Source organism: Acomys minous (assembly GCF_964271855.1).
Source record: "Acomys minous genome assembly, chromosome: 11".
Taxonomy (NCBI): domain Eukaryota; kingdom Metazoa; phylum Chordata; class Mammalia; order Rodentia; family Muridae; genus Acomys; species Acomys minous.
In genome coordinates this window covers 25,928,073-25,951,244 of record NC_140492.1, presented here as the reverse complement: position 1 = coordinate 25,951,244, position 23,172 = coordinate 25,928,073, and the positions used below count along the sequence as shown (strand labels likewise).

At 38.4% G+C, this 23,172-nt stretch overlaps 1 protein-coding gene across 1 annotated transcript in view; it reads left to right on the top strand.

Moving 5' to 3' along the window:
• GBE1 (1,4-alpha-glucan branching enzyme 1) overlaps positions 1 to 15,248 on the top strand; it is a 234,914-nt gene extending 219,666 nt beyond the window's left edge. The window contains exons 15-16 of the mRNA XM_084802365.1: positions 6,277 to 6,392; positions 14,514 to 15,248. Of these exons, the coding sequence (XP_084658491.1) occupies positions 6,277 to 6,392; positions 14,514 to 14,570 (173 nt within the window). The 3' untranslated portion in view covers positions 14,571 to 15,248. The remainder of the gene's footprint in view (positions 1 to 6,276; positions 6,393 to 14,513) is intronic.
• The last annotated feature ends 7,924 nt before the right edge of the window (positions 15,249 to 23,172 follow it).

Genomic DNA, 23,172 nt, shown 5'->3' with positions numbered 1-23,172 from the left:
AGCCAGAAATATTCTGTAATGTATTTAGAATGTTTTTCCTACTTTTATACAGCGCTGTATAGCCCTCCATGTTTTATATTGTTATTCAATATGCTAGTGACTGACATGTGTCCTTAAGGTGACTCAGGAATAAGCTAAAAGTTTGCATGAAAATGCATTTCACAAAGCTTATTTATCCGTTAATTACCATGGTAGATAATGACATTTGAGCAAGAAGTCCTTTGAGCTTGCTTTAATGATATGCATACTGCACAGTATCTAGAAATGTGTGAGTAAGGCATCAGTCTTATAGAGATTGGAGTTTATTTTGTAGCCTAAAACCAGAAAGCTTTTGTTGATGAAACAAGTACATCCTAGCTTAGGATTGGAATATGCTTCTGCTTGCTTCATAATTAACTGTGTGATGTCATTTAAACTTTTGATGAAGACATTTCTCTCTCTCTCTCTCTCTCTCTCTCTCTCTCTCTCTCTCTCTCTCTCTCTCTCTCTCTCTCTCTGTCTGTCTCAAAAACCAAGAGAAACAGAGAGAGAAAGTTTCTCTGTATAGCCTTGGCTGTCCTGGACTCATTTTGTAGATCAGGCTGGCCTCAAATTCACAGCAATCTACCTGCCTCTGCCTCCCGAGTGCTGGGATTAAAGGCGTGTGCCACCGCGCCCAGCTAAGATGTTACTCTCAAACTTGAATGCCTGTGTAGCTCATGCATGGAGATGGTGCCTCTTTCTAGGGCTCTCCAAGTAGTTTGAGCTAGCAAGACTAAGAAAGTTACATTTCTGACTTATTATTTTTTAAAATAATGACTACACTCAGATGTAAATATCCCATTTATTTTTTTATATTCTTATTCTAAATTCATTTTAGATATTACATCCTATTGGAGGATTTTTCATTGAGGTCTAAGAGAGAAAATACTAAATGCTTACTTTATGAAAAGAAATATATTCATACATGTCACATTATCATCAATGGTTTCAGAAGGAATTAAAACATCAGAACACTTTATTGCAACAATTAATTTTGAGAAAAGAAATAAGGGTAGAAATGATTAAGTCGGGTTTTTATTTATGTGCATCACCACCCCACACAGACAGCACATACCAGTGAACACACCACAAACCTTCACTCTCTGTGCATTGTGAAAAAGACCAAGCATATCAAGTAAAGTTGTGGTTTCTAGGGACCTTTACAATTATTTAACTAATTATGAAATGAGAAGACAGATGTAGTTCAGATGTTATATGGCTAGTACATTAGATTTTATGGGTTGTACATGTCAACAGATAAAATTAAATATGAAATGTAAAAGGGGAGAATATGTTTGAACGTTATGGCAAATTCTATAGTGGGTAGTCATCTTCAGACTATTGAAATCTAAAACGTTCCTTGCTTCCTGCCAGCTGTTCACACTCTACCAAATGGACATTTGGTTTCTCATGACTACTTCAAGTAAGTAGAGTGGCCGATCTGAGAGTCTTTACACTGTTCCTCGCTCCTGGGTTTAGAGTTCCTTTCCTCACATCATGCAGTTCTTTGAGTTATAATAATTGTCATCAAATGAGTGTGTTGATTAAAGAATTAGATATGAAGACAATTGATTCCAAATGAATATTTTCCACATCTTATCATGTCTTCGTTTGGGATGCGCCTTGAAAGGAACATCACAGTAAAATGACAGGTTTCTCTTTTCTAGAGATATATATAAAAGTCTCGTTTTAAATTGATGATTTCTTACAGTTGAAGATCTATGGTAAGTGACTCGCTCCGCCATCTTTCTGGTCATCTAGTCATTGGAGGGCCCTCCCCTTCTGTCACGCGTCTGGAAATCTTGGGGGCTGTACCTTACAATAAATTCTTTCGGCTCTCTCAGTGGGAGTAAAGAAAGTTCAGCACTGAATGATATAAATGATAGCACTTCTTACATCAAAATGCTCACGCTTTGAACAGACACTTTATCAAGTGTCTGAGCAAACACAGCAGCTTTTGAAGTGTTTGAAGAGCCATTCAATTTGAGAGTCTTCATGCCTTCACTGTTCTTTAATCTTATTAGTGGAGGCCTCCTTCAGCATGGGCTCTTCCTTCGTTTAAATTTAAGGGCATAGATTATAAAATAATGCTTAAAACTTCTTATCTACTTCAACCTGTTGATAGATATATCAAATACTTAGGAAGCCCTTGAATTTAAAATATGAAATCATAATATTTTAAACTGCTATCCAAATTTGTAGGAACCTATTTCATCTCCCTTTTTTTTTATAGAAAAAGGAGAAATCCCTCTTTAAAATTCTATTATTCTGTTCTTATTGCATTTTCCAAAATTAAGCAATGAAAAAAATTGGTTCACAGTATTTTGTTGTTGTTGTTGTTGTTGTTATTCACAAGTAAATGAGAATGGACCTTAAACCACCACAATAAACTTCTAGTAACAATGTTGAAAGCTTCACTGTTTAAGTGTACTAACTTAGATGGCTTCTACTTATGACCGTTCTTTTTTCCTCATATTGTATTTACTTTGGCTTGTTTGTGCTTGGAAGCTCAACCTTAGAAGTGAGCAAGAAACAGCATTCCTCAACATTTTGCTTGAATCACCCATAAATCATATAACCAGCTCCAGAGAATGGGGTAATCAGTCCTGTCTTCAATAGGGTTGGCACCTAGTCCTACCACTTACCTAGCTGTTCGGTGCAAGGCAGGCCAACTCCTTTTCCACTTTTCTATTTATAGATATTGTACCAGCCTCCCTATTTTTTTTTTATTTCTAGAGCATGCACCTCTAAGTTCTTGATTGCTTATGTCTGTCAGGGTCTTGGACATTGTTAACCTCTTAACTAGTTTCCCAGATTTGGTCTTTTGCCTGATCTTTATGCTTGAGTCCTGACTCCTAGGCTGAATTGCTTGATAGTCAAACAATCCTTCTCCTCCTTCTCTCTCTCTCTCTCTCTCTCTCTCTCTCTCTCTCTCTCTCTCTCTCTCTCTCTCTCTCTCTCTTCTGCATGTCTTTTTTTCCCCTCTCACAGGCATGTATTAGTATCCCACTACAAGATGTGAATTATGCATAACGTAAGACCATCTTAGTGATTGCTGTATCTTTCATGCTGTCTTGCATGTTTTATATAAGCAGCAAGTGAATGATGGCATAAAAATAATTTGTGCTGGTTTTCTAATATAAAATCTTACTTTTTGCAGCTTAACACCTTTTAGTGAATTGGGATTTTTCCTGAATATCAGTATAAATGGTTTATTGAGAACATCTTAGAAGAAGGCAGTTCTCGGTGTGGGGTGATAGCCAGCTATTGGACAATTGTAGCCTGTGGATATGTCCTGAAAAATTAGCTTTAAATTCATGACATTTGAAAGCACATTAAGAAGATAGTTTAAAATATGTTAAAATTATCTGAGTAGCATTTTTTAAAATACATTACTTATATATTTTGAAAGATATTTTGAGAGAGACTGAGGGAATACTTGAATGAGAGAATATTTGAAAGAAGCAAATGAAGTCAGCTGCCCCAATAAGCTTCTCTTAAGGTTTTTTGCCACAATTTTAAGTATATCTCTGTAAACACAAAGTTCCTTGATGATCGAGTAGCATGCCATGACAAAGAACAACTATAGAGTGACTTCTCAAACATTATCTTTAGTGTTTCACTTTGTAGAAACTTCTGAATTTAAGCACTTCCTTAAGGAAGCTCCTGTGCCCTCCCCCTCCCCCACCAGGTGATAAAGACACCTATCTGGGTAGGTAGTTCCCAAAGTGAGCACAGTGAAGTTTTTCCTTAAAAATTACAGAACAGAAGAAAAAATTAAATCTAGCTGATATTTTGAAACGTCTGTGTCCTTTTAAGAAGCGTTTTCTCTATGGCTACAAATTACATATATATAAAGAAACCAATACCTCTTTTCAATATGATGGTCCTTTTCAGTGTCAAAAAGAAACGTGCTGTTGTATGACTATTATTTTTTCTGTATCATGATTATGAAAATGTATAGACTGAACTGTACTGTTGAATTTTTCAATGAATTAGCATTACAATAACCTAAAAGAACAATGATGTGTTCAGACAATGACTAATGCATATGAATCCTCTGTCAGTTAAAAAGAACACATCTGAGCCAGGCATGGTGGTGCATGCCTTTAATCTCAGCACTCGGGAGGCAGAGGCAGGTGGATTGCTGTGAGTTTTGAGGCCAACCTGGTCTACAAAGTGACTCCAGAACACCCAAGGCTACACAGAGAAACCCTGTCTTGAAAAACAAAACAAAACAAAAAAACACATCTGTACACACATAGAAACCCTTATAACATACCTACCATTTGGTAATTCATAATCCACAAGATGTTGAAGACATGTTTGCCTTTTATAGCCTTCACTAAAATTTTTATTGTTAACTAATAATTTGTTGATGATTTAATTCTGTAGTTATGAAAAAATGTATTCTGGGGAATTACTCTCCAGGTTGTGACGTTTTAGACATCAAGCCATGTATTTTGTACACTAGGATGAAGAGCAAGACTAAACTTTATTTTGGTCATCCCTTGTTGCTTCATATACTGTGTATGCAGTAATGTTCACCAACTATATTTCACCCTAACTTATTAATAGGCTTAAGTCATTTCAGCTGCATTGACATTAGAATGCACTTGTACTTCCTAGCCTGGAAAACATCATTTGAAGCCCCCAACCCCACCTCCTTTGAGCACACTAGCACCCTGATCCTCAGCACCAGTGTGAATCTAAACAGACTGACCTGGATTGGCCTAGACAGAGTCACCACTTGCAGCATATTTCCTGTGGTGTGTCCATCTGCATCTCTGACCCAGACCAAGGTTTCAAAAGGATGAAAATGATAGGCCATTGATCATAGTTCACATGCACGATTCTTAGGATCTTTTTACCGTACCAAAAAAAAATGTAAAAATGTTCTTGGTACTGAAGATTTATGTACCAGGAAAAGAAAACTAAAATACCTTAGTACTCTATGTATTCAGCATAAGGCTAGAAAAACAAACAAACCCTCTAAGTACTAAGAAGTATTTACTTGTGTATTTTAATGTCAAATGCTAAGTCTAGACACTTCCATTAATATAACAACCTTTAGCTATCGTCTGTATGTATGCTCATACTGATAACCCACTATGAAATAATACATGTTAGCCTAAGAGGACACTGGGCTAAGATGCTGGAGATCCTGTTTAATCTTCAGCAATGCAATACAGGAGCTGACTATTAAGTTTTGGCACATTCCGTGGTTGCCCCAGGAACCTACCTGTGGCGATGTCAGTGCATATACCTGTTTGTACTGTGTTAAAGCAGTGTTCGGTCTAGAACTAGGAAGTTGGGATAAGGCTGCACGTGGAAATCTTCCAGCCATACTTTGTTCATGGCATTGTTTGTCCTTCTGATATTCAGGTCCTAAAAAGCTCCATGATTTCAAAAATGAGGAAGGAATAAAAAGGTCTTCCAAATGAGGATCAAGCACAAGTCTAATGCGTGCATGAATGCATGTATTTATGCATTTTATAATACACTCAAGCATTGTAAAGAAAGATGTAACTAGCAAAGTGATTAAGTATCACAGTCGTAATCATAAGTATATAGTAAGTATATTCCTTGTGGGTCTTCTAGGTAGAAGTATTCCCAATGAGCCCCGTTTCTCTTCACTGAAGAGTAGAATGACAAAGGATGGATGCTTCTAAAGCAAAGGGGATACTCATCGGGAGGGATATTCAGTGCCATGTTTCATGGTCTCTCAGATGGCTGGATAAAATATATAGAAGGCCTTGTGGGTATTGGGTGTGACGCTATACCTAGAAGCTGTGCAGACACTGCACCAAGCAAGGACTATGCAGAGACTGGACCCAGGCCCCCTACACAGATGTAGCCGATGGGCAGCTCAGGCTTGGTGTGCGTTCCCTAGTAAGGGGAGCGGGGGATGTCTCTGACTTGGACTCTGTTGCCTGCTCTTTGATCACTTCCCCCTGGAGGAGCTGCCTCACCAGGCCACAGGGAAAGAGGACATGCTCAGCCCTGATGGGACTTGATGAGCTGGGTGGGTTGGTAGGAGGGGGTCTCCCCTTCTCTGAAAACAGGACAAGGAGAAAAGGGAAGGGGTTATGATCATGATGTCAAGTGAATTAGTTAATAAACTAACTAATTAATTAATTAAAACAGTGTTTGAGAACAGAGAAGTTCCTAGCTCAAATCCTGATTTAACATTTATAGTGTGTTTATGTCTCCTACCACTCCTCTACTGTTGTGAATTCCTTAAAGGCTGTACATTCAAAATTGTACTAGATTCAGATGCAGCCGAGTATGGAGGACACCAGAGACTGGACCACAGTACTGATTACTTTGCTGAGGCTTTTGAGCATAATGGACGCCGCTATTCCCTTTTGGTAAGTAAGGCTCTGTATTTTAACTTACTTCATTTTTATAGTTATGGTGTTATTCAAAGAAATAATTCTTTAAATAGTAACATGGGTGTGGTCTAAAAGATTCAGAAAACAGGAAAATGTGAGAGGCACTGGGTCTTAGGAATAATAATACTGAGGGATATTTGGGTACTATTGGAAAAATATTAATAGAATTTAAAGTTATTACTCTGGGCTTGAGACGTTTGCTTTGTTTGTTTGTTTGTTTGTTTCCAATTACAACCATGTCTATTCTTTATGAAACAATTATTGCTTTTTCTGCAGTATATTTCATTAAATGGATTTCTACATTATTATCTTTTAATGATGTTTAATTTAAAACATCTTGAAGAAATAAATGATTTATATCCTTTCTGTCTGGTAAATAGAGGACAGGGTTCTTTGTAGTTATAAATTCTCTTGATTTTTCCATGTAACCGAGAAAACCCTTTTATCATGTGAGTTTTGTTACACTGTAGTGTTGAGACAAATGGAAAGGATGTTGCCTTCAAATATGCAGCTTTCATTCTTAGAAGATGAAGAGTTTAGCAACATGATAGGCTGGGAATGATTCTTCATTTAATTTATGGCCATATGGTAGGCTTATATTATATATAAATCATATTTTCTTTCCTTTTGCTTTTCCTGGCTGATCATATGTACATCTTTCCATTCCCCTTGCCTCTGTGTGACTCCCTCATACCTCCATTGTTCACCTTCACTATGGGAGGCATTCTGTTGTATTCATGGCATCAGAAAATATCTAACCAACAAGTGGATATGTCATAGCAAGTAAGCAGATCTTTATAAATTATTCACTTTTCAAGAGGTTTATAGGTTAAGCATTAAAGACTGCATAGTACCCAGGGTGCCATTTTTATACTATACCCTAACACTTGAAGTTGCAGATTCCCTCATTTAAGTTGCAAACAGAGTGGATCTGCCACAGGAGAAACGAAAAGACTGCAGCAATGACAATTGAGTTGTGGTTGGCCAGGCATACTCAGATGTTGTTCTTGCGTGTGCATGAGCGTGTGTTAACAGCTCTGATGTGGGTTTAGGTGGGGACAGATGGAGGGTCTGTACATGGTTGAGAGAGGATTCACTATCAGATTCCACTTTTTAAAATATATTTTATTAATTTATTCATATTACATCTCAATTGTTATCCCATCCCTTGTATCCTCCCATTCCTCTCTCCCTCCCATTTTCCTCTTACTCCCCTCCCCTATGACTGTTACTCAGGGGGACCTCTTCCCCCAGTATATGCTCATAGGGTATCAAGTCTCTTCTTCGTAGCCTGCTATCCTTCCTCTGAGTGCTACCAGGTCTCCCCATCCAGGGGACGTGGTCAAATATGGGGCACCAGAGTTTGTGTGAAAGTCAGACCCCACTCTCCACTCAACTTATATCTGGACACTAACCAAGGGGCATGTCCTATGAAAGTCTTCACTTACCAGGAAAGTGGGATAGAGGGGAGGACATCCTATTGGGACTCTAGGTGAGAGAAGCATGGGAGAATGGGGAAATAGAAAGATCCAGAGGGTCCTAGAAACCTACAAAAAGAACATTATGATGGGTGGATCTGGGCCCAGAGGTCCTGCTCAAACTATGGCACCAGCCAAGGACAGTACGTGCAGTAAACTTCAAACACCTACCCAGATCTAGCCAATGGACAGGACATTCTTCAGATTCCACTTTTGAAAGACTACTGCTATTACCTGTTAGGGCATTCCGTTTTGATACGTGCGATGAGACTGCTAATAGTTCTGTAAGTGAGTGAGGAAGTTACGTAAAAGATGTAGACTAACCAAAGGAAGTTATGTAAAAGATGTAGACTAACCAAAAAAGGTAAAGGACTCCTGAGGTGCTCAGTGAGATGGTTCATCTCATAGGGATGAACCCGAGAAGAGGCAGCTGTTGTGGTAAAGCTGAACTTTATCCACTTGAATTTGACAGAAAGAGTTTGAAAGATTTCACAAACTTCTTTCATAGAAAGACTTACCAAGGCTTGCGTAATCTCAATGGAATTTTGCTATGGAGCAGCTCTGTGCTCTAGTGCAATGATGACAAAATATCATAGAAAAAAACCTGGATCCAGTGTCCTGTCTGCCGCCTGCTAGCTTTAAGCACTTGAGTAATTTAACTTGTCAAGGCATTTCCCTCATCTGTAAATGGTGACATTCTGTGCTGTCCTCCCTGTGGTAAGAGGTTCTTAGGAAGCTCAAACTCATTAACATAGTTGTGTTTTTTAGACACTGCAAATGATCTTACTCCCATCCATGGCTTTAAGTCTTCATGGTCATGTATGTAAACACTGTGTCCTAGGTGCCAATTTAATATCTTTTGTTTTGGTTTGGTTTTTTTAGACATGGTTTCTCTGTGTAGCCTTGACTGTCCTGGACTTGCTTTGTAGACCAGGCTGTCCTTGAACTCCCAGAGATCCACCTGTCTCTGTTTCCCTGAGTGTTGGGATTGAAGGCGTGCGCCACCACCATGACCTGAGATTTTAATATCTTGAACACATCAAGACAGTGAGGTGCCTTTAGAATGCTTGGTTACAAATACCTTCTCTCAAGGTGGAAGAAATTATTTTCACTGATAAGCTCTCACAGTGCTTGGAGTAGATAGGAAATGAATTGGCATCCATTCACTCTTTCAGGAGAAAAATATTCTGGCATAATTAAAACTGGTCAACAAGCCAGTGGTGGCAGCAACCAGGTTACTTTTCAAGCACTAATTGAAGTGATCTCACAGACATGACACAGATTCTAAATTAGCAGGTTGAAAGGAGACTGTCATTTCCCCCTTGGTCTCAGTCATATACCACGAGTGCAGAAGAAGGGAAAAAGGTCTTAAGGACTATGCAGGTACAGCTGCAGCCCATCTGGTCAGGAAGGTGATGGGAGCCTGCCTTCCTCACAGAAGTGTCTGGTCCTCAAAGACCACAGGTGCTTTAGAAAGTTCCCATCTATAACTTCAGATTCCAGACAAAGTGACCACTGCAAGGAGCCCAAATGGACAAGTTTAATTATATATATATATATATATCCAAGAAAAAATATATATTCCAAGAATACAAGTTCTTTCTTGCCAATTATTCTGTTAAGCAATGAGGGTAAAGGGCAGGGGACAGGAAATTACGTAAACAAAAGCATCTGTTACAGGAATGCCTCATTAGAGTCAAACTCCTTCGTAAACTGATTTGTAAGTGCTGGAATTCAATCAAGTGCTTAAAAGTGACCCTCGGTGCACTGTGGCTCATACAATCACCAATAAGATCACCTCTGTGTCCCGCAGTCCCCGAGTAATGAAAGGGAAACTAAGTATAGCTTTCCCTCATTCCATGAAATTTCTGCTCATCATAACCGGTTCACAGCATTTGCTGAAGCTTAATGTGCAAGCTCAATAATCCAGGGGATCTGCTGAGTAGGTGTCAAATCTGCTTTCAAAGACAGCAACAAACAGAGCTCAGAGGAATCTTAAAATACACCTGCATCCTGCAGCATCAGCAGGTACTGCTCAGGCTCAGTCTGTGACGCCTCACTGGAAACCAGGAAAGCAGGGGTAACTGGACTCACACCGGCAAGGAAAAGCTTTTGGGGAGTCAGGGCACTGGACACCACATAGATGCTGATGTAGTAAGGCTGAAGTCCACCAGCCTGCTGTGCCGATTGTTTGGGGATGCTCCAATTTAGCACAATCACTTCTCTGCATTCCAGTTTCTGACATTGGAGCTCAGATGTTTAACCTGTGAGTTAATTGGCACATGTTGGGTGAGCAGACTCCCTTCCCTTTCTCTGGTTCATAAATTCAAATTTCACAGCTTAAAGGCAAGTGCAGGGGCTACAAGGCCATGTGAATTGTACTTCCTTACAGCCACAGAGGCAAGGTCAGTGATGACGACGTGACTGGAGCAGGAGGCTTGGCATTAATTACTGTGTCAGCTTGGCTCCTTCCCAACCTGAAGCTTGTTTGTGCCTACTCCAAATGTGGGGACTTGCAAGGGCTTTGGTTTAAATGGGGTATCTGACATAGGTGAATTTTCCCCGTTGGCTCTCTTCAATAAATATTGGAAATAGAATTTAACAGTTAGAAATGTCTTTGGCACTATCTATGGAAATGTTTACCTATTTTGAAACAAAGCACTCAGTCCTTCAAGTCTAATTTCCTTAACATTTCTGGATTAACATACCCTGTATAGAGAATCCTATATAGAATTACATAATAATATATAGTAATTTAATTAATAAATATAAATTATAATATTAATATATGTCACTTTTCTCCTGACTTTTAATACAAAATCACAGCTAATTATATTTTTTTCTTAGAAAGTACTTTGCAAGCTGGTCTATTTTTCAGTAAAGAATACTTTCACCCCACCTATATTATATCTGAATAGGCCATCATTAAATTTAGCACTTTTTAATATATTTTGAAATGTCCTGTGTAACATGCTTTTGTTTTTTAAAATGTTGTCATTGCAAGTGTTAAACACCTTGCTTTTCAGAATTATGTAACTAATTTTGCAACTACTTTTGATCCCAAAGAAAAATGTCACATTGTGGCTGGTATAATGGATCACTATGTGATCATGTGGTTTTGAGCCTCACTAGTGGTTACTGTAGTAATTAAGACTCTTTGAGGTTGCCAAAATAGTTGATAAATTAGCATGAGCACGCATGGGACCCTCAGTAAATGTGGAATGCTACTTACTTTGGACTAGGTTACTCTATGGTTAGACAATGGAGTTCATGTATGTGTATCACATTGTCTCATTTTTTTTCTTTTTGCGGTCCTCACTAAAATATGTGTAAGGCTGAAATTCTACTCAAATGTGTTTTACAGTATGTACAATCTATAACATAGATGCTAAATCTTTTCTGTATGTGTGTACCAATATGGAAGTTACATTTAAACTTACATAATCATCTATGTTTAAATCTACTTCTGTCAGGATCTCTCCTCTTACCATACAGATCAAAGCCATTTTAGAATTTAAATAGTGAAATAATAAAGAGTTACAGAGAAAATGCATTAAGCTTCAGGGGCTCAAGATTGTTCATATTTTTAATGATCTCATCATAAGGATTAACACTGATTATCTTCAGCCTTTAGTAAAACTGACAGTCATTTTCTAAACACTAAGAAAAGTTGATTTATATACAAAGAAACCCCATAGAGAATAAAACTCAAAAATTTGTAAATAAAATGGAGAAAAGTTGCTTTCTTGTGGAAGATTTTTTTATGCTGCTTATAGCATAAAGGCTCCAGACCAACACAAACGCATTGTGGTAACAGTCCACTAAGACCTGTAATTATGTAATATTCCTGTTAAAGATACTACATGATTACCAACCAAAGGATTTTGAACAGGTAGTATTGTTGTTTCTAAGTGTGAATGGAGTTGGGACCATAATGTTCCTCACACAACATTTTAAATTACTTATGCCAAACTGGAAAACTTAATGTATATAATGCAAACATCAAATTTTTATGTTCTCTTGTTTGCAGTTCTTAAATTTGTACTACCTAAAAATATCAAAGGTCCCAAAGAGAACAAACTATTGTGTATATGATAGTTGTTAACTATATTCCATTATTATCACTGTAAAGATATAAATCAAACAATAGCTACCATAATTGTCTAGAATCCAAGTAAGAGGTTGAGTGACTTCTTCTGATGTATCACTGTACTGTATCTGAGAAGAACTGATCATTTGTCCCCAGCCTGACTAATCTGTCTCATTGCAACTTCTTCAGGAGACTTGATTTGCCAGGTTCCTGCTGCCAGTATCATGTGAAACAATATTCTCAGGATGATTTTGCTGGAGAGGAATGTGAAATATCTGGTTTCTGATGCTAGGTCAAAGTTTAGGCTACTCTTCGATAATGGTTGTGACAGGACTCCTGTCTTACCTACTAGCCACACTTAGTAACAGTGATCCTAACTGGTGGACCACAAACCTTTGACGTTGGCCCTTTTGAGGGACAGATAACTATCAACATTAGTACCAACTAAGGATGCTTAGAGGAGGAAGTGAACCTGCCTGACTGCTGGTCCTTTTTGTTGTCCTCTGCTGTGCTTTGATAGGTTTCTTATGTCTGTTGCTTTATTTACAACCCCTTAGATTGGATTTTTCTGCATCCATGGAGTAGTCCTCCCTTATTCCTGGATATGTCCAGCTTCCCTCTGTTGCAACCCTTTCCTACATCTTACCTTACATATCTGTGTCTTAGCCAGAAAGAGTACACTGGATGAAATGAACTGCAGCAGCAGTTACTTTGTAATATGGTTTAAAAGTCAATAGACATTAATACAGCGTGTGAATTATAGGTAAAAAGATTTTGGCACAGGGATAATTTATTTTTCCACCTGTAATAATGACAGAGATGTGACATTTATCAGTTTCAAAATACTTAATTGCAAATCAGATTGTGGCATTGTGTAAACAGTGACTATTGGTATTTGTGAAGTTTTTAATCAGGTAAATATTATTTTCCAGATCACTGTTACGTTAAGGAAAGAGTAGAAAAAGTGCCTCTAGCCATTGCTTTCATAGCATAATTTCATTTAATTAACAACTTTTTACCATGGACTGTGTTTTAATTTTTAAAACTAGCCAGCTCCTTTGGTCTCCGACTTCTTTTGTAAGCATAGTTGGAATTCTTTATTGTAGAACTTTTAGACACAAATAGTGAGGCCATTTGCGAAGTTAAGACACATTTGACATTACTTTTGTTTTTCTTCATAAAGCCATGTTTCTGTGGATTTTATTTTGGTTGTAAACTATGAAAGGCCTCTTTAAAACTCTGTCAAGTGTGCCTATAGAGATAACATAATGTAATATGGTGAAGTACTAACAAAGGGAATGGGAAAAGTTCTCACAGTGACATCAGTAATCTATTATTTTTATTATTTACATTAGTATTAGTTAAGTATTTTATATAGAAAGTAAATAATATAAAAAATGAAGTACATCAGGAAATTATAATGCATTAGTTATAAATTTTTTGAAGATGATTTTATGAGTAGCCACGTGAGAGGGCTTTTGTAAGTGTGAACAGGCCAGCTTACCATTGTTCTCACACTAGTTACCTTGCCTTTTTATTTTTTTTAATGCAGCCATTATGGGGATCCAGCTTCCTAAAAGAGCTCAACACCTGTGAGAAATCATGAGTTTCTTAAGCCCTGCCTCCCTAAAGCTCCCGATCATGTAGGAAGGATAGATATCTGGGAAGAAGAAGAAGAAAAAAAAAAGAACTAAAACAAAAACCACAAATGTGTGAAAAGCATCAGAAGCCAAATGGCTGCCGTGATTTAAATGGAGTGGAGGACATCCCGTAGCTGGGACTGTCCGGGGAAACCTGGCTGCAGGGTCGGGCATGGTAAAGACCTGAGAGCTGTAGGAACCAGGGAAGCAAAGGGTGTAGAGTATGAGACACATCCTAGAGGAGGCTCCGAGGAGCTAAAGACGCCTGTAGTGGGAGGCTGTGATGGAGCCCGTAAGAGCAGACTGCATGGGAGGCTGTGATGGACACCATAAGAGCAGACTGCAGGCAGAAGAGAAGCAAGGAATGGGTGCATCCTATCTCTAAGAAAGAGCCCTTTATTTTGTTTGTTGCTGTTGTTATTATTATTATTGGGTTAATCTGAGACAAGGCCTGATACATTCCAATTTTTGCTCTTTGATTTTTTTTTGTTATGGTGAGATTACATAGTACCTTAATGAAGAGCAGTGTTATTTTGAGTACCCAACTGTTTCGCTTATTTGTCCAATCACAACAACCTTGTGAGTTGCATGCAGCCCTTGTGCAGCACCTAATAGTGAAATGTGGCTTAAGAGAACCATTTACCTCATCCCTGTGAGGAATTACATCTTTGTAAATAGTTTGGAGCCCTCTAGTGGCGATTGCTGTAATAGCTTTAGGTTGCTGCCAAAATGTTGAAACTGTGATCTTGAGCCTTTGATGGCTGGTAGAGTTAGAAGAATCCCTGTGACCTTGGTCACATGCAATACTGCACGACGCCGACGTCATTTTGTTGTTATGACAGCACGGTCAGCATCTCTTTCAATTACACCGCTGTGCTTGCCTTGACAGGTGTACATTCCAAGCCGAGTGGCCCTCATCCTTCAAAACGTTGATCTGCCAAACTGAGGAGACCCAAACTCAGCCCATCTCATGCAGATGTGCTGCCTGATTCTCTGCGTCAAAGTGTTGATAGTGTGTAAGCTTTGCAAAACACGGCTGTCTAGCCACAACACCAGGCTGAAATTCACTGTTGGAACATGCAAATATATAAGTTGCTTCTGAAGTGGAAGGGAGGGTTGCTTAAAATATTAGCAATGCGTATTTCAAAGCCATCCGAGAAATTAAGATTTGCAAATGAAGTGTACCATATAATACTTTTTAAATGTTACTTCACTGGCAAAATATCTGATTCTTTAATTTCAAATTTGAATTATTCATCAGGCATGCTTATTTTTGCTGTAGTAAGAGTATTTTTGTGAGATGACTATTTGGTGGCCTTATTTGTTCTAATATCTATTGGTCTGAATTATGAAGTACTGAGTTTGTTTCTCTGGGTTTTTGTTTTCAAATTGTGTTTAGAAATATTGTATTAAATATGTAGCAGTAATATAAAAATGAGAATCTTATAAAAGATAATATAAAATTTTTATCTGTGCCTCATTTTGCATCATTTTGTCTTGTAATCTTCTGTCCATATACTGTTTCCGTAGATGCTGATATTTTAGTCTTCTAACGACTTGAAATGGTCGTTGCAGTATTTCAGAAAATGTCATTCATTTCAATCAATAAAAAATTACCAAATTAGATTGGCAAATGTGCACTTATTTTGCTACTATAAGGAATGATTTACAATAAACATTAGTGTGCTTTATCTCAACTCTGATGCACTCTACATGCAGATCCACATTGGTGTGATGGACTAGACAGCTAGTAAGTTTTCTTTTGGGGGAAAGCATAGTACAACTTAAAAATCGTGTTAACCGGGGTCCTAGATATGTCTCAGTGGCCTAGAGCCTCTTTGAAAGCAGGAAGACCTGTGCTCAGCAGTTCAGGAGATGGTTCCACGGTTAAGAACACAGCTGTCCCCGTAAAGGAGCTAAGCTTAGTTCCCAGCACTGACATCAGAATGCTCACAACTGCCTGTGACTCTAGCTACAGTGTTTCCAGTATTATTTTCTGTCCTCTAAAAGTAATCAAATTCACACATGTAGGCAGATACACGTATTTAAAAATAAAAATAAAATCTTTAACAAAAGACAATGTAGGTTTTAATCCCTACCACTTACATTAAAGCTAGGAGTGACTGTGTACACCTATAACCCCGGCGTTGGGGGAAAATGACAGGCAAATCCCAGGAACTTGCTGGCTAGCCATCCTTAGCAAAATAGTTGGCTTCATTAAATGAGAGACCCTGTCGCAAATGATAAAGTGAAGGATGGTAGAGAAAGGTTCCCAGCATTGTCTTCTGGCTTCTATTATGCTTGATAACAGACACGCTGTCATGCACATTCACAAACCCTACATAAGGGTATGTAATCAACACATACAGAATGTTTTAACTATGAAAATGGATAAAGAAACTGTGGTACATTTATACTATGGAATACTACTCAGCTATTAAAAACAAGGAAATCCTGAAATTTATCGACAAATAGATGGAACTAGAAATAATCACACTGAGTGAATAAACACAGAAGCAAAAAGACTCACATGGTATATTCTCACTTATAATTGGACACTAGCTCAACAGCGATGTCCCCTGAAAGTCTTCACTTAGCAGGAGGTTGGGATAGATGCCGAGACTTCCTATTGGGACTCTAAGTGAGAGAAGTATGGGAGAATGAGGAAATAGAAGGATCCAGAGGGTCCTAGAAACCTACAAGAAGATCATCAAGGCTGGCAGATCTAGACCCAGGGTGATCTGCTCAAACTACTAACCAACCAAGGACAATGCATGCAGTAAACATTGAACCCCTATTCAGATCTAGCCAATGGACAGCACATTCTGCACAGTTGAGTGGAGAGCAGGGACTGACTCTGACATGAACTCTGGTGCCCCATATTTCACCCCTTCCTCTTGGTGGGGAGGCCTGGTGGCACTCAGAGGAAGTGTAAGCAGGATACCAGGATGAGACCTGATAAGCTGTGATTATATGGTGGGGGAAGAGGTCCCCCTCAGTCATAGAGCTAGGGAAGGGGAATGGGGTGAAAGTGGGAGGGAAGGAGGAACAGGTGGATACAAGTAAGGAGAAAACAATTAAGATGTAATCTGAATAAATTAATTAAATAATAAAAAATTTTTAAAGTCATTAATGAATTTTGATATCTAAGTTACTCTTCTGCATATATCAGAACATTTAGAAGCTACACTGACTTTCACAGTCCAGTGGGATATTCCAAAAACATGCTATTTGAGTCTCAAATTATTGGTGTGTAATTTATGCATAACAGAAATTGTGATTCATTCATGAGAAATGTGTTGTCCTTTCATTCTTATCAATACTAATTCCTGGGTTCTATTTTGTTTTAGCTTGATTATTCATAACTAGTAAGAAGTGCTTGAAAATGAGGAAAGGCGAGAAAGTGGATGGATGGAATTCACAAAAACTAGCTATTTCGCAGTTGGAATGTGTGTGTGTGTGTGTGTGTGTGTGTGTGTGTGTGTGTGTGTGTGTGTGTTTTGCCACTATTTATTGATACAGAATCTATCACCAAGTAGGCTAGACTGGCTGACCAGTGAACCCCAAGGATATATCTGTATCTGCCTTCCCTAAGGCACTAAAATCAGGTCCTCCTGTCTGCACAGCAGGTGCAAAGTAACTGAGTCATGTCCTCAGGCCTTGGGTTTGCAGGGGGGTGGGGTTGTTCGTTTGCTTTGTCTTATATATTTTTGACACGAGAAGTGGCTTACTGTTCAAACCCATATTCTTCCACCATGAGCTTGTGGAAAAGTTTAAAGCACCAGAGCAATTATAGCTACCTTCCCTCCATATTCATCATAGCTCATGGTGTAAACTTAGATTTTATCAGTCTAAGCCCCCATCGTTGTCCACTGCCCCAGCATACAAAGAACAGCTTTGAATATATGTGGCTAGGTGAGAATTATTAAAACTTTTAAGGACTAGACAAAATATTTTTAAGCATTCAAACTAAATACCATTTCCTTTTCTCTGTCTTGGTAGAGCTGTTTCAGAGAACCTGGTAATGGCCTCGTATACCTCACGGTAGGTCTTTTATGTTGGGTCTCCTGCATTCTTCTCTTTCTTATTACTGGCTCAGTGTTTCCAAATCACAACAGACAGGTACACAATTTCACACTGCGAGCCTTGTAATGCTTTTCCTATGGTGAATTTGTTACTAACAGCAAAAATGGTGGTGTATTTGTTACTAACTAGCAAAAGTGAGATTAACCTGTCCTCATTAACTCACAGAATGTATATTTTTTGCTCTTTTATCTTTGTAGGTCCTAGAAAATAGAGATAACCTGATATTGGTTTGCGCCGTGTCCTGATTTTAGCAGATGACTACTAGGAATTGCTCCACTCTCCAAACAAAATTTATTCCTCATGCTAGTAATACTTAGTGTCTTCATTTGATATTATTCTGCTCAGGAATAGCCATGAGCTTAATAGCCAAAAAAAAAAAATGAAATTGTCAATATTTTTCTTACCATGTTTCTCACTCTTTCACACTTGAACTCTGAAGGTCGATTCCTCTCATGTGTTTGTTTGTTTTTTCTATAGATTTGATGTTTCTCACGCTGCCCTTCGCTTGACTATTCTTCTCCAACATAAAATGAGGGATATAGTCACCATGTTCCTCTAGTTCAAAAAGTAACCAGTGACAACAAATTGACTTTTTTCATGGCAACTGTAAAAGAATGCAAGCCTTCCCCCCTCCCTCCTCCCCCCCCACCCCCCCACCCCCCGACTCAAGCAATTCCTTAGCACTATCAACCGAACATGTGTCACCCATCAGGGTTACAGCCACCGCTATGCTGATCATACAGGAAGCTGCCTGAATCCGAAGCCTATTCTTCAAACGGTACACAAGCGTGCGTGCAGACAGATCAGGGAGGAAGCAGTGAAGGCTAATGTGTTTTTCTCTCCTTCAGCTCTCAGCTTCGGGGCAGATAGCTTTTCACTGTTTCTGGTCCTGCAGCCGTTGAATCTGGCCATCAAAGCAAGGTAAAATAGCTTTGCTATTGCTCTTCCTGTGTAGAATGAGCCAGAGCAGATGAACAAAATGGGAAGGAAAACAGCGAAGCAGCCTTCTGGCTGGCCTCGTGGCTCGCACATCATTTCTTTTTGCCTACTTTGAGTCATGCCCTGAACTTGAGTTCTTTAGACTGCTGGGGTTCATTTATCTATTCCTTAGAAGGGGACAGGCGCTAAGCTATGAACTTGGTGAGGCAGAATATTCTGAAGGAAGAAAATAGAAATCTAAGGCACAGCCAATGTCATGTCCTTTATTCAGTAGAGTTCATTTATCATTCGCTGTGCATTAGAATTGAAATGTAGATAAATTTCCTTACTAAAGGCAGCCTTTAGGGAGGGGAAAAAAATCAAATGAACTCCCTACTAATTTTTCTGCTCTATTATCTTATTAATGATGATTTGTAGAGAGTTGCAGAGAAACATTTACACTTTAGGGCAAAATTTCTTAATTGGTAGTGTAGGAATTAAGATACAGTAGCTTTAAGGAGACTCTTCTTTCTCTTTAATTTAAAACTTTGCATTGGACTTGACACAAACTATGCAATGCAGACTGATTATGTATATAAAAAAGGTGTTTTCTGATACACATGCTCCTGTTAAAGGGTATGACATTCTGGATGCTTCCTTATCATACATGGTTTTTGTTGTTTCTGATGGAATAGAAGGAAGGCTAGCCATCATGTGCAGTTTCCCATACAGACAGGCATGCACTTTATTTCAGGATCACAGTGTGACACAATGATCTGAAGACCCGAATTTGAGTAACAACCATTAATTGCAGGTTTCTCATTTAATGGACTACTTGTAGACCCAGAGAGTTAGAAGAAATGCCCTGGTCTGGTAGCCCTGACAGGCTAGTATAAGTGATTCGTCCTGACATGCCAACTAAAGAAAATGGCAAATGCTGTTGATAAGCAGAGAGAAGAAATGTAATCTATTTGGACACAGTTTGCACAATGGATGGAGGTCTCCAGTGACCCCAAATCTATCTTTGGAGTACTGACCTGAGCATTAGGTTTAAATAGAGAAGGAATCGACTCAAGAGCCAAGAGTTATGTATAGCCAAGCATTACAGGGCAGCCTGCTTATGGAAATCAATAGGCAGTGTACACTGAAGGCTAAGGGAAATAGCGTGTCTCCTTCAGTGCTTTATAGCATCCAGATGTTGAGTCTCTGAGTTTTCCCTTTTTGTTCACAGAATAAACTCCTGAGAAGAGGAATGCATCTTATAAATGTTCCAGAAGAGCCCACAATCACATACAGCTTGGTCCGTCATGGTTTAGGTTAAAAGCTTATACTCTTCAGAAATAATTCATGCTTAAATACATATTTACCCACTCAGTACTGACTTCTGAAAGGGAAGGAGGAACATCCAGCTTTGCTCTGCAATCTTGTCAGTTATAGCCTATTTACAGTAAAACTTCTTAAAACAAAAACTTGGCAGGAGGTATCATACCAAATTACATAGCCATAAAATAATATAAATCAATTGATAAGGATTCAAATGATATGTGCAGATTTGCCTAACATAAGAGTAGAAAACTGTGAATGTGTAAAACCCATAAACTCACCCCACAAATGTGTAATGTGTTCATATTATGTATAGATGACTATTTTAATATATACATGCTAACATATAAAATCAGGAAATTAGCTGAACATACACAAGCTCACTGGTTCCAGCATTTGTCTTGAATTAAAAATATCATATGACACCTGGGTGCTGTAGTGCATGCCTATAATCACAGCTCTCTGAGAGGCAGAGGCAGGCATATCTCTGTGAGTTCAAGACCAGCCCAGTCTATAAAGTAAGTCCAGGACAATCAAGCCTACAGAGAATCCCTGTCTTGAAAAAAAAGCACCCACATATGAAATTTATATTCCACTTTATATATCTTTGGTTTAATTACAACAATCAAATCTTATTGAGACTTTTTTTTTATTTTAAAAGTTTCCAAACATGTAGACTATTTCAAACTGTTTATACCCTAGAGAATTTCACTACAAAATATTTGTTTCTTTTTCCTTTACAACAAGAATGGGAACTGAAATAATTACTACTTCCCTTTCGTGTCATATTTTATATATCCCAGTGATATATGTGATGAAATACAGTGCATGCATTTTTATTACACATGTACCCCAAGTTATGAATTTTTGGCTAACACTGACCAAGTAAGATGGGATCCTACATAAATACACATAGTTAAATTTTGTCCCCTGTCTTCTTAGCATCACTGGGCATACTTTTTCATACAAAAACAAAAACAAAAACAGGAGACTAATGTTTAAACAGATATGAATTGTTAAAGGCATAATGTACCACTGTGCATGTGCTGCGTTCTCTGTCACTGCTCCCTCTAGCAAGGTGTATTATGTACATTTTTTATTATTAATTTATTCATATTACATCTCTATGGTTATACCATCCCTTGTATCCTCCCATTCCTCCCTTTCTCCCATTTTCCCCCTTACTCCCCTCCCCTATGACTGTTCCTGAGGGGGATTTCCTCCCCCTGTATATGCTCATAGGGTATCAAGTCTCTTCTTGGTAGCCTGCTATCCTTCCTCTGAGTGCCACTAGGCCTCCCCATTCAGGGGACATGGTCAAATATGAGGCACCAGAGTTCATGTGAAAGTCAGACCCCACTCTCCACTCAACTGTAAAAAATGTCCTGTCCATTGGCTAAATCTGGATAGGGGTTCGAAGTTTACAGCCTGTATTATCCTTGGCTGGTGCCATAGTTTGAGCTGGACCCCTGGGCCCAAATCTGCCTATCACCATGTTCTTCTTGTAGGTTCCTAGGACCCTCTGGATCCTTCTACTTTGCCATTCTCCCATGCTTCTCTCATCTAGAGTCCCAGTAGGATGTCCTCCCCTCTGTGTTTCAATCTGAGTGTGCTGCAAGTACTGCAAAATGATGACCACTGTCTTCTCACCCAAGACTGGGGCTTATTTTAACTCTTCAGTCTTCGGTGTCGTTTCCACATTACACCAGAGAGATCTGTTTCAGAAGTTACAAGCTGACTTCTTTCTTTTTCTTGGTGGTTTTTCACTGACCAGCACCACACACTACCTTGGCAGGTTTCCAGGGCTCAGGGTGGAGACCACCTCAACTCCATCCTTGTAATGGAGCCACACACAATCTGGGTCTTCTCGACAAGTGCCTAACTCACCTCCCCATCTCTCTCCTCTTACCCTTTGCTCTCTCTCCTCGCTCTGAGGGTATCTGTCATGGACTCCTCAGCCTATCACTGCTATTGCTATTATTATTATCTCTGCCATGAGGAGAGCTGACAGCTACTGTTTATATTTCTAATTATTTACATTCATCATTTAAAGGCGTGTGCGTGTAGCTTCTATTTTGTCTTTATTCCTTTACTTAAAGTCTTAATCTTACTTATTTAGATAGCTTTTCTGTTACCTTTGTGTTTTGTGCGGTCTGAACTTTGGAAGTAAATGTTTTCACTCATTTCAAATTTGTTCATCTTCAAATGGAGGTGGAGAACCTTTCAGTGAAAAAATTTAACACTCACCACCTGTTCTGAGCATAACTAACAGGACAGAAATATTGCCTCTTTTGATGTGAGGCAAGTTGGAGAAAGCTACATAAACTATAGTCTATTTCTTCTCCCAAAGTTGAGCTGGAAGCCTTATAGATGATGTTCATGTTAAAGATATATGAGGATGTTAGAAATGGATTAAGCTTTACTATGAGAAGGCAGACACATGAATGAATAATGTAAGAATCTGTAATGAGTCGGTCTAGGTTTTCAGCAAGTAAATGACAGGAAAATGAGTGCGATGTCACATAATAAGAGTTACATAGGAGACATCCCCAAATATTACATTTAGACCTAAATTTAAAATGATACTCTAGGAAAGATGTTTTTAGATATTAAAGAAAATATGAATATTAAGAAGGTCTTACAATGAAATTAGTATTGATTTCTGATATTATATAAAATTAATATTAATTATGTTATAACTATATTATATTTAAGTAAAATGCTCATTTAGGGTTTGTATTTGCACACTTATATAGATGGATGATATAATATCTATGACGTTTATAAATGAATCTGAGGAAAGGTAAATTTTTATGATTGTTGGAAATAGTTGATGCATCTATAGAAGTGTGCTACACTATTATATAGGCAAACATGGTCATATTATTTTAAAAAATCAGTTCTTTCTTTATTAGCTCCTTAGTTTGGATAATTCCTTTATTACTCAGCCTATTTTGTTTTATTCTACTTTTAGTATCATGCTTCATAGTTAATCGCTGCTTGGCATTTTTGTTTTAATCACTGCCTCATTTAGAGAGAATGAGAGAGAGAGAGAGAGAGTATATATATCTTGTTCAATGTTTATTTCGTGTACAATTTATTTTGTCATTTAAATGTCAGGCCAGCAGCATGGCCGCGGGCATAGCAGTGGTAGGGAGAAAGGAGACAGTTGGGAGCTCAGGGCCTTGCTTCTTCACTCCCAGGTGCTGCTGTCTTACAGA